Consider the following 12466-nt stretch of genomic DNA (forward strand, 5'->3'; position numbering starts at 1 on the left):
AGTCCTCGTGCTTTGCTCATCTTTATTTGCAGTATGTTCACCTTTGCTGGGACATTCCCACCCACCTCAGTTACCACTGCCCTCYTGGGCAATGACACACCCCTCATGTGTCACTGCAGGCAGGGATGGCATTTCACAGGGAATCTGTGGATACTCAGTGATGGGGTTACAAATTTTAGAAACATYAATGACTTACTAGTGCCAGGATCAAGAAAGTATCTCCCTAATACAAAAGCCACTCAATCTTGGCTTARCCTTYGTTAYRACAGATAAACAYCAGTCATTGGAACAGAAATTGGCGGTTTTTCAAGGCCAGAAATTTTGACCTCAATACATTTAATGTGGGCAACAGAGCGTGGAACCAAGAGGTTATAGATACATCCAATGTTTCCACAACAGAAACTTCCCTGCAAAAATATAAACAAAATAGAGGGGAAAATCCAGGTGGTGAAAACAGTGAAAAAAAACAGAGTTCTTTAAGAAAATTATTAGGGATCCAGAAAGCCCCAGTGCTCCAGCAAGCACCTGGGTTAAAAAGGGGCACTGAGAGCATGATGAAGCAGAGATACAAGTTAAAATATAAGAGGCAAAGTGAATGTAATCAAACATAGGCAGTGGTGGACAAAAACAAGGAGAAAAGGGGTAATAGATGGAGAAGATACAAAAACATCCTCGACTAACCATGGTATGGAATTTTTTTAAATTATAAGAAAAAAATATAGCAGAATTATTTAATAGAAGTAGTAATGGCAGTAAGTCTAACAGTAGCAGAAACCCATTATTAGAGAGAGTTAAAAATTAATAAAGCAGACCAAGTGGAAGCCTTCAGTAAGTGCTCCTACTAGATAAYGGTAAAGAAGCAGGGTCATGTACTTTCATCACAGGAAAGTAATTATGTACTTTTATAGTTTGCTAATGACCCAGCAGGATTTATAAAAGGGCTAATTGTGRGACTTGTTGGTCAGCAGCCCGAGGGGGTCTCTGGACACAGCAGCATTTACAGCAGAGCTGTGAGCACAGAACGGGAAAGCCCCAAATGGACCAGATTCAGAAGCAAAGCAGCTCCACCCAACACTGATCTGAGTTTTTGAAAGGCTCCAGATGTATCTGTGAATCCACATCAATGCACCCATTCRGAAATGCATTTAGAGAGGACCAAAGGGAAGGCTGCAGGGTGGGGCAGAAGGAAAGCAGGCAGCAGCTGGGGGATGAGATATCCATAAGGTTGAGTGTGAGGCATCAGGATGGCCCAGTRCTCCTGGGATTTGTGTGTGCCTCCAAAGCAAAGCTGGCAAACCTGCTAATGTGAGCTTTGGCACATCAGGGAGGGTTCCCACCAGCATGACATCAAAACCTCTGGGGCTGCTAAAAACATGGCAAGGGTGAGCACCCCACAGGACTCACAGAAAAGCAAAACCCCTTCCTGAATAAGGCACAGAGGCCACGTGTTTTTCCCCACTGAAAAGGTGAGTAGTAAGTTTACCCTGGCACAAAAGTATTTCTGAAGAATAAAATGTTGTAAAGCAGAGAAAGGCAGAGCAGCAGCAGGGGAGGACAGAAGGTGAAGTTAGGTATGGGGAAATAGTTTCAAACTGAAAGAGAGCAGGTTTAGATTAGATAACAGACAAAATTATTCACTGTGAGGCTGGGGAGGCCCTGGCACAGGTTACCCAGAGAAGCTGTGGCTGCCCCATCCCTTGAAGTGTTTAAAGCCACATTGGATGGGGCTTGGAGCAACCTGGTCTAGTGGAAGGTGTCCCTACTCATGGCATGGGGTTGGAGATGAGCTTTAATGTTCCTTCCAACCCAAACCATTCTATGACTATGTGACTCCCATCAGGAATCATAAGTGATGGATTTATTTCTGAGGGTGAGCAATCACCATCAGAAGGGCTTGGACTGCTCAACTACTACCAGCCGATGCTTCTGGTGYTGTCAGATCAAGGTGGGATCTCCTYCTGGAAATCCTCTGTAGATTAGGCAATTTGCTGGACTTGGGAGGGGGCCATGGGTGAAGTCTCTGGCCCATGTTGCACAACATCTCAGCTAGATGATCCCATGGTCCCACCCACCTTCCCTGCTCTAGATGGGTGCGTGGGCAGAAAGCCTGGGGCAGAGGAGCCCTGTGATACAACCTGGCACCACCCTGCAGCTCTTGCCTTTCCCAGCCAGGCTGGGCCCGGCACTGAGCCACTGCTGCTGCTCCTGCTATGCTGGGACAGCACCAGCCTGGCCCACATGCCATGGTGAAAGCAAAACCAGTCCCTGCAGAACAACGACCCCAGCTCTGAACACAGCCTGCTGCCCTCAGCAGCCACACTGGAGACAGAGTTCTGCTTGCATGAGAGCTGCTGACTGCCAGCAGAGCYAAGGAATAACTCTGGGAGCAAGCAGGGACAGATGGCCTTTCTCAGCCTCTGCCCCTCTCAGGCTAAGTCAGGCAGCATCCACAGCTCACCTTTGGTAAACGCAGGCAAAAGGAAGTGGAGGAGAGCAGGTGGTCTGTGCTCTGTGTGTTTCATGGATGCTGTGAGACAGCACCAGCAAACCTTCCTGTGCAGTCCTCCAAGGAAGCATCCCAAAAGCAGGACAAGGCTGRAGCACCAGAGACTCAGCATTTGCCCACACTCCCTTCAGACTGGCCTGCAGCAGCTGACCCAGACAAACAGAGATTTCCTTAGCTCAGCAGTTTGTCCCATTGTCTTTGCCAGTGCTCAAATTTCAACAAGGTGAAGAGACTGATGGGTGTGAATGCAGGGGAGGTCATCTCCTCCTTCCCTGGGCAGCATCTCAAGGACACCTTGGAGTCCCCTGTCCCTCCTCAATTAAATCAGCATTWATTATTGATGTGGTTGAGCCTTAAAATAGGCCTCCCAAGAGCCAGTCCCTTGAGCCAGCACAGCCCACTCTGGGCTCAGACTGTGCGGAGCCTCACGATGTGTGGAGTGAGGCCTCGACAGCTGAGGAACTCTGCTCCTGCCCCAGACTCCCCAGGATGGCCCCAGCTCACAGCATGGTGGCAGCCACTCGAGGGCTGGGCTGTGCAGCAGGGTGAGGGGACAGACATGAGGTGCCCCCTGCATGTGTGCCAGGGCTTCTCCATTGGCCTCCAAGGATGAGAAGAAGGCAAGGCTGGCACCACCTTTGGCAAGGCTCTGACCCCAGAAGGAATCCCGGTGGAACAGATGCAAGAACAAGTCCATGATGCAGCCTCAGACTGCCACAKGGGCACCACTGGCTTCTCCCCGGGATGGAACTGAGCAAAACCATCACKTGTGAAGCTGTCTGCTTCCAAAGGAAGGTCTCTCTAGGCAGAAGAGGGGAAGCAGGGAGCTCTCTAAAGCTACTTCACCAGACAAGAGAGGGTCACACAACAAACTTACTCTGGAAACTAGCAACAGAGAGATCTCCTGGGCACCACGGGCAGGAGAGAGAAAAGAGAATAAGAGTGCTGTTAGGACACAGGCAGCTCCCTGCACGGGGCTCAGCACACACCTCCATGTGCCACCTGCCCTTCTGTGCCCCAACCCTGTGCAGCTCTCCAGGGRCAAAGTCTGGCACAAAGCCTTTTCTACAGCAGTAGGGGATTAGGAATGTATCCACACAGGCCCAGAGCCTGAAAGGGTGAAGCTGGTGATATGTCCTTCAGCTCAAGAAAGGCAAATTCTCCCCCCACACCTTTCTCAGCTGCAACAGAGCTGAGAAACCCCTCAGCTCAGTGGCAGTGCTGAGAAGCAAAGTGCAGTCCCAAAGGACAGGCTCTGCCAGGCTCTGAGAGATGCCAGGGTAAAACACTCCTTTGCTTGTAAACTCRTCCAGTGCCCTGTCTCCCTGGGTACCTGCTCCCTCTCACAGGGTACCTGCTGCTTGGCAAACATGACAGTTCTTCCCAGCAGCAGCTATTCACTGTGGACATCACAGGGCCTTCTCCCAGGGTAAAATTCTTGTAAGGAGGCAGTCCTGGGCCCCTCTCCTCTCCTTTGGAGGGCTGAACCCTTACTTTTGATGGATCTAATTCACCATCTGGCACGCAAGAATCATCAGTGGAGAGGCTGGGGATGGCCAGGCTGTAAAAATCAGGCCTGGATATTTGGCCAGGAACACCCTACTTCGGCAGCCATCTCAACAGCTGGCCTGACCCATAGTAAGGGTGGCTGCTAGGGAAGAGGCTGGTCCTCCCATCACAGCCCTGAAGGCCCATCCCTGCCCCACTCACTCTGCAGGCTGGGGAGGCTGGCATCCTCAGGCTTGGTTTTCAGCAGGTGTGGGAGCCGTGTGTATCTGTACCCAAAGCCACAGCCCTGGCAAAAGAGGTAAGGAAAGATCTTAAGAGGCTGAAAAACACTCGAATTTTGCTGCTCCTGGAAAATGAAATGTTCAGTGTCCCATCAGCCCCAGGTGCTGAGAGGGGCAGGGATGCAGGATGCTCACCCGCCACAGCCTGACGAGGATCCAGTTGGTTTGTGCCCARGGTCGCTGCTCATAGGGAGCCAGCAGGTTCTTCATCATGGAGATCCGCCTGCCAGACAAGGACACAGGTGAGCCCACAGGGTTTGGGAACAGGAGGGTAAACAGGACACACAGCAGGACCCATGGAGCTGGGGTAGAGCAAAGCCACTGGTACACAGGAYACAGAAGGCTCCCGATCAACTCCACCACTCTGCTGCAACTTGGTGAACCCTCAGGGGTGCTTGGTAGCCCTCCTACTCCCTGACCAGCCCTGCCACCACCCCAGCCCTGCCCCAGCTCCCCAGGAACAGGCAGGGCAGCACTTACTGCTCTTCTGGGATCCTCTCTACAGCACGCAGCGAGTGGGGGTAGCAGACGTAGCTGGCCAACGCCTGCATCAGGGAGTCCCGGATGTCTGAGGAGGAATGAGAAGGGACTAGGCCAGGCACCCAAGGACATGCAGCACACCAGGGAGTACCTGAATGCCAGTGGCTGAGAGGGACTGGCCCTCATGTAGAGGCACACTGTCTCTGCTGACATGGAGAACATGCTTAGGCTCAGGCAGCCAAGGAATAACTTCAGAGTGCACATGCAGGTAGCTGGGACATGAGTCCTGTTCTCAAAAGRGTATCCTAGGTCATGTATCTACACCTGCAATAAGCAGGATAAGGGCAGTGCCCAGCCTCACTTTGTATGCAGAGCCATAAGAACTCGACAGATGCAGCAGACAGATCCCAACAGAAGCCTGGTAACCCACTGCTAGTGGCCAGACCTGCAACATTATCACCACAAAAGAAGAGGAATGCAGCTTCACCTGTGCCCACAATCCTCGAATCAGCAAAATGCTTGGCCAGGATGGCAGCGAGGCGCATCAGGGTCTCTTCGTAGCCTGCAGGGGAAGGAGGGAACGGGGTCATGGCACCAGCCTGAGGGGCAGCACTGTGGTGCCAGTGCTCCTGTGGACACGGCACAGGCCATGGAATTAATTTCTGCTAAGTTAACTGCAGCTTTGTTGTGTGTCTAGCTGTCAAAACAGAGAGCTGGGAAGATACATATACTTCCAGGAAAGCCTCTTGCCTCAGTCTGCAGAGTCTGAAACAATTATTCAGAGAAAGACAAAACCATACAATCGTGTTGGATGGCAAGGGAGAGGTGCCTGGTGCAGGAGCAACACAAAGAACACCCCAGATCTATGCACAAAAGCCATGTCCAGCCTGCAGGGCCTGAAGAAATCTGCTACTGTTCAGTTCTGCTGCTTTCTGAACAGCAGACACAGCCCCCACTTATGAATGTGAACACTTCAGCTATGTCCTGTTAGTGGGAATAGAAGCTTYTCTTACCTTCGTGGGCTCTGGAAAGCACAAAACTATTTGCTAAGAACTCAACAAGGTCATTTAGTCAGGAAAGCACAGAATGTGCAGAGACAGAATCCACCGAAACACAGACTTTTGRAATCAAGTGGGTGGTCATCTCCATAGGAACATCTCCAAATCCCAAGAAAATTCAAAAGCAGACTCAATTTCTGCACTCATGGCACATCCTCTCCCACCCAGAAACCTGAAGGCTGTGGCAGACACTGCTGAGGCAATCACATCTTACAGCATCCCAGCTCATTCCTGCTACCTCCTCCAGAACACACTCCATAGCTGCCAGTGATTTTCACTGCAGCCAGCCCTGTGACAGCTTCAGGGAAGGCATGAGCTCCCTGCCTGAGCACAATGACCACAGCTCACCAGGCTGTGAGCTCAGGGAACAGCCTCGGCACCTGCCCCACAGCTCAGACAATGCAATGGTGCAGCACATCACAACCAGGAACAGACACAGAAAGGAAGGTGCTTCACTATTGCTTCACCCATAAGGATGTGGCTTGCTTTAGATTTTATCGGGCCAGAATCAGGAAGCYGTCCCCACTCCCTCACCTGGAAGTTCCTCCATGCTGTTGACAGGGCTGAAGTAGTTCTTGAGTGCACTGTAGCTGTTCATAGCCACGCTGAGGTAGAATTCTGGCATGAAAGCAAAAAGTGAGCCCGTCCTGTCGCCGTGCTCGATGGTGCGGATGCACACTCGAAGCAGCCAGTAGATATCCTGCATCTTCTCCTGCCCAGAAAGAACACAACCAGCCCCATTCAGCTGACAGTTTCTCTTTGGAGAAACAGCAACCAACATCACACTCAAACCTCAGAAATATCCCCATACTAGAGATGTGCTCAGACATCTTACTGATTTAAGTTCAGTAACCAGATCTGTGCCATTTGGTCTTTCCATAAAGCCATGGAAGAGTCAGCTGAAGAAACAATCAGAGATCTCTACACCAACCTCAAGCTCAGAGCATGACTCTCCCCAGTAAAATGGTTTTGTCTCACCAAGCCTTGAGACCCTCCAAGCACGACTCCTTGTCAGAACATATGTAACCACACAGGCCTGGCAAATTAGCRTGTGAGTTTTGATTCCAAGGACCTGCTGAAGGAAAGCAGGCACTAGAAATTTCCAGAAATCTGCTGGAAAGAAAGCTGGTCCATTGTAGGGATTAAATGGGAACAGGCTGAAAGCTCACAGTAACTGGGATCTTTGCAATAGGCGGCCACAGCCTTTCAGGTTTTGTGCCAGTCATTCAAGCAGATTTATTGTCCTGAAAAACATCAGCCTCTTGTCTCTCTAAACAAAAATCAGAGGGCCCTAAATTAAAAACAGGAAAATTATGGGCATTTACACAACTTTAAGCTATAAAAATGGGCGCCAACAAAGCCATAAAGAGAGGAAATATTATTTCATATCTTGCAATGCCAAGAACCAGTATAAGCAATAGTACTTGCATAAAAATAGATTTAGAAGGGTTACATTCTAATTTAAGAAAAAATTAAAATCAGAGGGGCAGATAAGGCATTTCATTTGMTTAATGGTATTTCTAAAGCATGTTGTTACCATCTTTGGGAGATTTTCATGGGTTTGTTCTGTAAATTAGCCTGAACTAGTGCATATCAACTAAACTGACTAACAGACATCTTTTTCTTGACACTGACATACATCTCAGCCAAAMTGTTACTTTCAAGATAAAAAGCAACTGTACAGACAACATTAAAATTAAAAAAAAAACACCTGCATTTGGCTTTATTAAGACTTGATAACCTCAAACATATTTTCAGGTATTGCCAAGCTAGAAGAAAACCTATATCAAGAGAATACAAAAATGTGATTTCCCAGTGTGATAGATAAATAGAGTTGTAATAAAATAAGCTGTAATTTCTACTGGGATGTTTTGAAGCAGAATGAAGTGCTTTAAAACTAAGAATRTTTTTTAAGCTGTAGCACTCCCTTTTGTCTAACCTTGAACCCCTCAGCTCAGAATAAATCAGTGGCTAATTCCCTTGAGGAAGCAGCAGCCTCTTACAAAGCAGGAACACCTCAGCACAAAACAGGATTTCACCCCTAGACAGAACCAGGCTCTTTCTCTCCAAAAGCAGCAGCAGTGCCTGCAACACTCATACAGATGTGAGCCTCCAGTGCACACCATTCCCAGGGATGCAGGAGCTCCTGGTTGGATGCATCCATTGGGAAACAGCAGGGACCTGTGATGGCTGTGAGACAGAGCCCTGAAGRCAAAAGCTCCTCAGTCCAGCCACATTCCAAAAACTCCTTGGGTTCCTGGGGCACATTCCTGCTCTCCCTGCAGGCCAGGATAGCAGCACAAACCACAAAGAGGGGAGGCTGGAACCGTCACTCCCAGATGCTGCTGATTCATCAAGAAAGGTGACACTGCAGTCCTGGTTTAGTGTGACAGTGGATCATCCAGAGACATGAACAGTGCTTCTGCATGGGCAGCACAGCGATACCTGCAGTGCACCCTGGTGATGCCCCTCAGCCTTTCCAGAGTWGTGTGGGAAGAAGGGATTATTTTCTGGCGAGCATAGGCTATGCTAATACAGTTGGAGAGCTTCTGTCTTACAGTCCTGCTCAAGAGAGAAGGGGAGGACGAGGAAAGAGCTCATGAGTCAGGATCAGCCACTGCAGCTCTGCCAGACATGTTCATAAGAACTCTCCTTACCCTCCTGTTTACATGCCGGGACACACAAAAGCCACGAGAGATAGCACAAGGCAATATAGAGGGCAAGGGAAGACAGGMAAAAAAATCAGCAAAACTGCTTATGAGAAAACAGAACCAGAGCTTTTATCCTGGAAAAATGGCGAATTCAGGGGGAAAGGGACAACCTGTGCCAATARCCACTGCATTAGTAAATGCAGGATACACTCTCTGCACACAAACAAAGTGAAGAACGGGAGAACACCTGAACATGAACCCCTTGGCTTGGATCCCACAGATTCCTGAAGAGCTGCAGTGGTGAAATCCCCCTGTGACACACAGCACAGCTCAGGGAAATGGGTCACAGTAGCCTCTACCCTCTGACATGTCCTGAGAACAAGCACCCTTCTGTCTGCAGTGCCCTAAGGGAAAGCCTACAGCACCATGCTCAGCTCAGAGCAGGCTGGGCTGTGTCCTAAGAAACACTATGCGACCAAGCCTGGCACAGGAGAGGGCCCAAGCCTAGGAAGGAGTCTCTGATACACAAGAAGGGAAAAAGAAGCCTCAGAGATCACTGACATTGTTTCAACACCRGGGAAAATGACACCTGTGATACGTGAGCCAAGCAGCAGACGTGCAGAGGCACACTGGTCTCCTTTCAGCTGCTTGTGCTCTGCCCCTGCCCACCTTTGAATAAATGGTGACATTTATCCAAGCGAGGCGTCGGCTCAGGTGGTTGAGCTTCTCGGAGAAGACCTTTTGGCTCTTCAGCAGTTCCTCGTGGATGTCTCTCCTCTGAAAAGAGTGCAGAGATGTGAGGGCAGATGTCATGCCATTTATAGAACACTTTTCAGTGCTGGACAAACAATGCAGTAACATACACCACCTTGGGGCTAGCTAGGGAATACTGATGGTGAGGAAAGGGTCAGCAGCCTTTCTGGGGAGAGAGTGGGAGTCAGTGCTATAAAAAGCCCTTATCAGTCTCAGCTGAACCCCACAACACCTGAAGCAGATGCTGGTACAGCTGGGCAGCAGCACCTCACCTTTTCTGCCAGATACTGAGGCTACCAGAGAAGTAAGCTGGGAATACAGAGGCTCTTACCCTCTTTGGGCAGCGGCTGATTTTTTCCTCTGTGTCTTTCAGTGCCATGGCATATTCATTCACATCATCTGACACACCAACCATCTGAAAAGCAGCAGGTTTCAACAATAAATTAGGGGTTTTTACCCACTGAACATGTAAGCATGCAACCAAAACTCCAGTGGAGGTTGGCAGAAGGACAGGGCAGACACAGTCACTAAAAAAGCAGAGAACAGTCAGTGTAGAAGCATGGATGTTGAGGTAATGGATTCCTGCACAGCATGTGCCACTTACCTTCCCAAGCTGCTGGTGGACGCTGAGGTTGTACATCATCACTATCCCATCCAAGACTTCCAGGAGGGAGTTCTCAGTGATGGGCTGGTCTGGCTCCTCTGCGGGTCTGCCCAGTAAGAGACCCTCGTTTCCATGGGTGCCTTCAACTGCAATGCATCCCCAAGACAGGAAAGAAGTTTTCAGTAAGGCCTTTTGGTACATCAGCTTCTACCTGCACCTCTCTGAAGCCAAACCCCTGCTGTGCCTCTGTAACACAGAGCTCCCTCCCAGCCCATGTGATTCACGAGACACCACACTACCGCATCATTTTCATCTTGCTGCCTGCATCAGAATGACCTGTCAGATCTGCTCACACAGACCAGGCCATGTGAGTTCCACTTCCTCAAGCCCTGTACATGCTTCAGAAGCCTGCCTGATCCACCCCAACAGCAGCAGTGCTGCTGCTGCACACATCATCCTCCAGCTGGTCTTCTGAGCAAACGTGGCCACAGCTGCCTCTGAACCACCTCCCTGCGTAGTTCCATTGTGCTGTCAGGAACCAAGACAGCATCTTCTTATACACAAAGAGTGACAACATCACCAGTGTCATGTTCAGGATGGCAAAGGGGTCATTTGGGTGTCAGCATGCCTTGGGAAGGTCTGCATTCCCCTGGGGAGCTGGAAGATGTCGTTTTGCCAGGGCCCACCTGGGCCATGCCAGGACACAGCAGGAGTACTCACTGTCCTCCTCYGTGCGCTGCTCCACGCTCAGCGTGCGCACTTTGATCTTCTCCAGGGCGCCCAGGGGCCGCCGCGGGTTCATCAGGCTGACGGCTGCCGTGCTCAGGAACCGGTTGGCACGGCCCAGGGTGGGGGAACTGAGCCAGGCAGGCCTGGCAAGAGCTCCACCAATAGCCAGGGCAGCAGAGGGACGTTGGGACTGGAAAATAATGAAAAGAGAAACAGTTCCAGCTGTGGCTGGAACTGCTCCTCCCTTGCCTGCTGCTCCTCCTTTGCCCCTGAAAGGATGTTGGTATAGACACACAGTGGCCACTGGAAGATAAGCAGACACCCTTCCTATCATGGCTGGGCCAGCAGGGCAGCAAATGGGTAAATCTTTCCTCCAAGGGCACATGCCAGGCTCAAGCAGCAGACCTGCACAGCAAGAAGCTCTCTGCCCACAGTTGCCTTGCATGATGCCAAATGCAAGCCATGGAGAGGAGGTGACATTTTCAGCTCAGTGGGTAGTGAGAGGAGGGCACAGAAAATTTTGCTGCTCGGACTTGGTGCACCCAGAACCAGCCTGATCTCCAGAGACTCTCATGCAAGTGCAGCTGTTCATCTGGTTGCCCATGGGCTGGCTACAGTCCTGGCCCAACACTGCCTTCCTCTAAAGCAAAGCCTTTCCAGCCAGGGGCTGAACTTGYTGCCCCAGCACCAGGACCCCCACAAAAGAATAACACAACTCACCTGAGCTGCTGATGTTGCTGATTCCTCATCTTCATCAAGATCATCCATAGTGACTGCCTGCAGCTCTGCAGGGTCAATCAGGACATTGGCTTTTGCAGCCAGGTCATCTGCACAAAGCACACCAAAGCAGCCATGAATGCAGGAGCCACTCTTTGCTTCCCATGATGGAAGCTTATCCTCTTTCCTGCTTCTCAGCAGCAGAGAAGCAGACGAAAAAAGCTGGATGCTGTACCAGAACAAGCTCAGCTGTCCCAAGCTTCCTTACATGGAACAGAYCTGCCCTCACTAAAAGAACAGAAAYCAAGCAGCAAGGGGTGCTGCTCTCCCAGSACCCATTTCTGCTCGTGGTCCTACCAGCAACAAATATAACAGGATATAAAGGATAACAGGAACCAGAGACAACCACYAGGGCCAAACTGGACTAGTGCAGCAATGGCAACTCTTTGCCTGAGACCATCTTTTAAGCATCCAGGTCTTCAGTGCTGTCCTGTGATGTGTCCCTCAGATCCAGACTGAGACTCATACCCARAAGAGGGCTGTGCTGATGGCTTCACTGTACAAAGCCTGAAGAATGTGTTCTTCAGCCCACAGCTCTGTCTTTAAAGCTGGCCAGGATATCTTGATAGGAGACCAGAGGAGATTACGKGGTTCTCAAGTTAAGTAATCAAATTTTGAACAGCTAGGGATCAACCTGAGACACAGAAAATGGTCCTAATCTTGCAAACATACCGGGAAAGGAGAAGAGACATCTGAGCCAAAAGCAGAAACCAGAGACAAACCAAGTCCAAGGGAATGGCGAGRGGTTTCTGACCCTTCCATAAGGGAGGCTTCGGAAGCCTGATGCCAGAGCAGTGGGATGCACACAAACACACAGCTGCAGTACATACACAGGGTGCTCCTCYCTGCCCAGAGTGGTACAGCAAGTAAACCCTGGGCATTCTCCACTGATGGTCAGTGTTTTGACAGCTCCCAACCCTCAGCTGTGGTGCAGCAAGAGCCCCACACCTGGGATATTCCCAGACTATCCCCTTCCCTCCAACTGCCACATGCCTGATTCAGGAAAACAAACAGCAAACTGTTAACTCAAAGGACATTCCACCCAAGAGGAGTGGTGCCTTCTCCAGAGTAACTTGAATCTCATTAAAATTCAGGTCTTCTCTTCCTTGAATCGAATG

General features: G+C 50.2%; 1 protein-coding gene across 4 annotated transcripts in view; it reads right to left on the reverse strand.

Annotated features, from left to right (window-relative positions):
- The window catches only part of RNF123 (ring finger protein 123), a 47739-nt gene that overhangs the window by 17700 nt on the left and 17573 nt on the right, over positions 1-12466 (reverse strand). For all 4 annotated transcript variants that reach the window (XM_057368060.1, XM_057368061.1, XM_057368062.1 and 1 more), the window contains exons 22-31: positions 11292-11398; positions 10563-10761; positions 9843-9988; positions 9570-9653; positions 9155-9262; positions 6369-6546; positions 5264-5338; positions 4777-4864; positions 4432-4519; positions 4217-4301 (exon numbers count right to left, since the gene is read on the reverse strand). In XM_057368060.1, the coding sequence (XP_057224043.1) occupies positions 4217-4301; positions 4432-4519; positions 4777-4864; positions 5264-5338; positions 6369-6546; positions 9155-9262; positions 9570-9653; positions 9843-9988; positions 10563-10761; positions 11292-11398 (1158 nt within the window). The remainder of the gene's footprint in view (positions 1-4216; positions 4302-4431; positions 4520-4776; positions 4865-5263; positions 5339-6368; positions 6547-9154; positions 9263-9569; positions 9654-9842; positions 9989-10562; positions 10762-11291; positions 11399-12466) is intronic.

This window comes from Malurus melanocephalus, unplaced genomic scaffold (genome assembly GCF_030028575.1).
Source record: "Malurus melanocephalus ecotype Western Australia unplaced genomic scaffold, MMel_1.1 scaffold_87, whole genome shotgun sequence".
In the NCBI taxonomy this organism is placed as follows: domain Eukaryota; kingdom Metazoa; phylum Chordata; class Aves; order Passeriformes; family Maluridae; genus Malurus; species Malurus melanocephalus.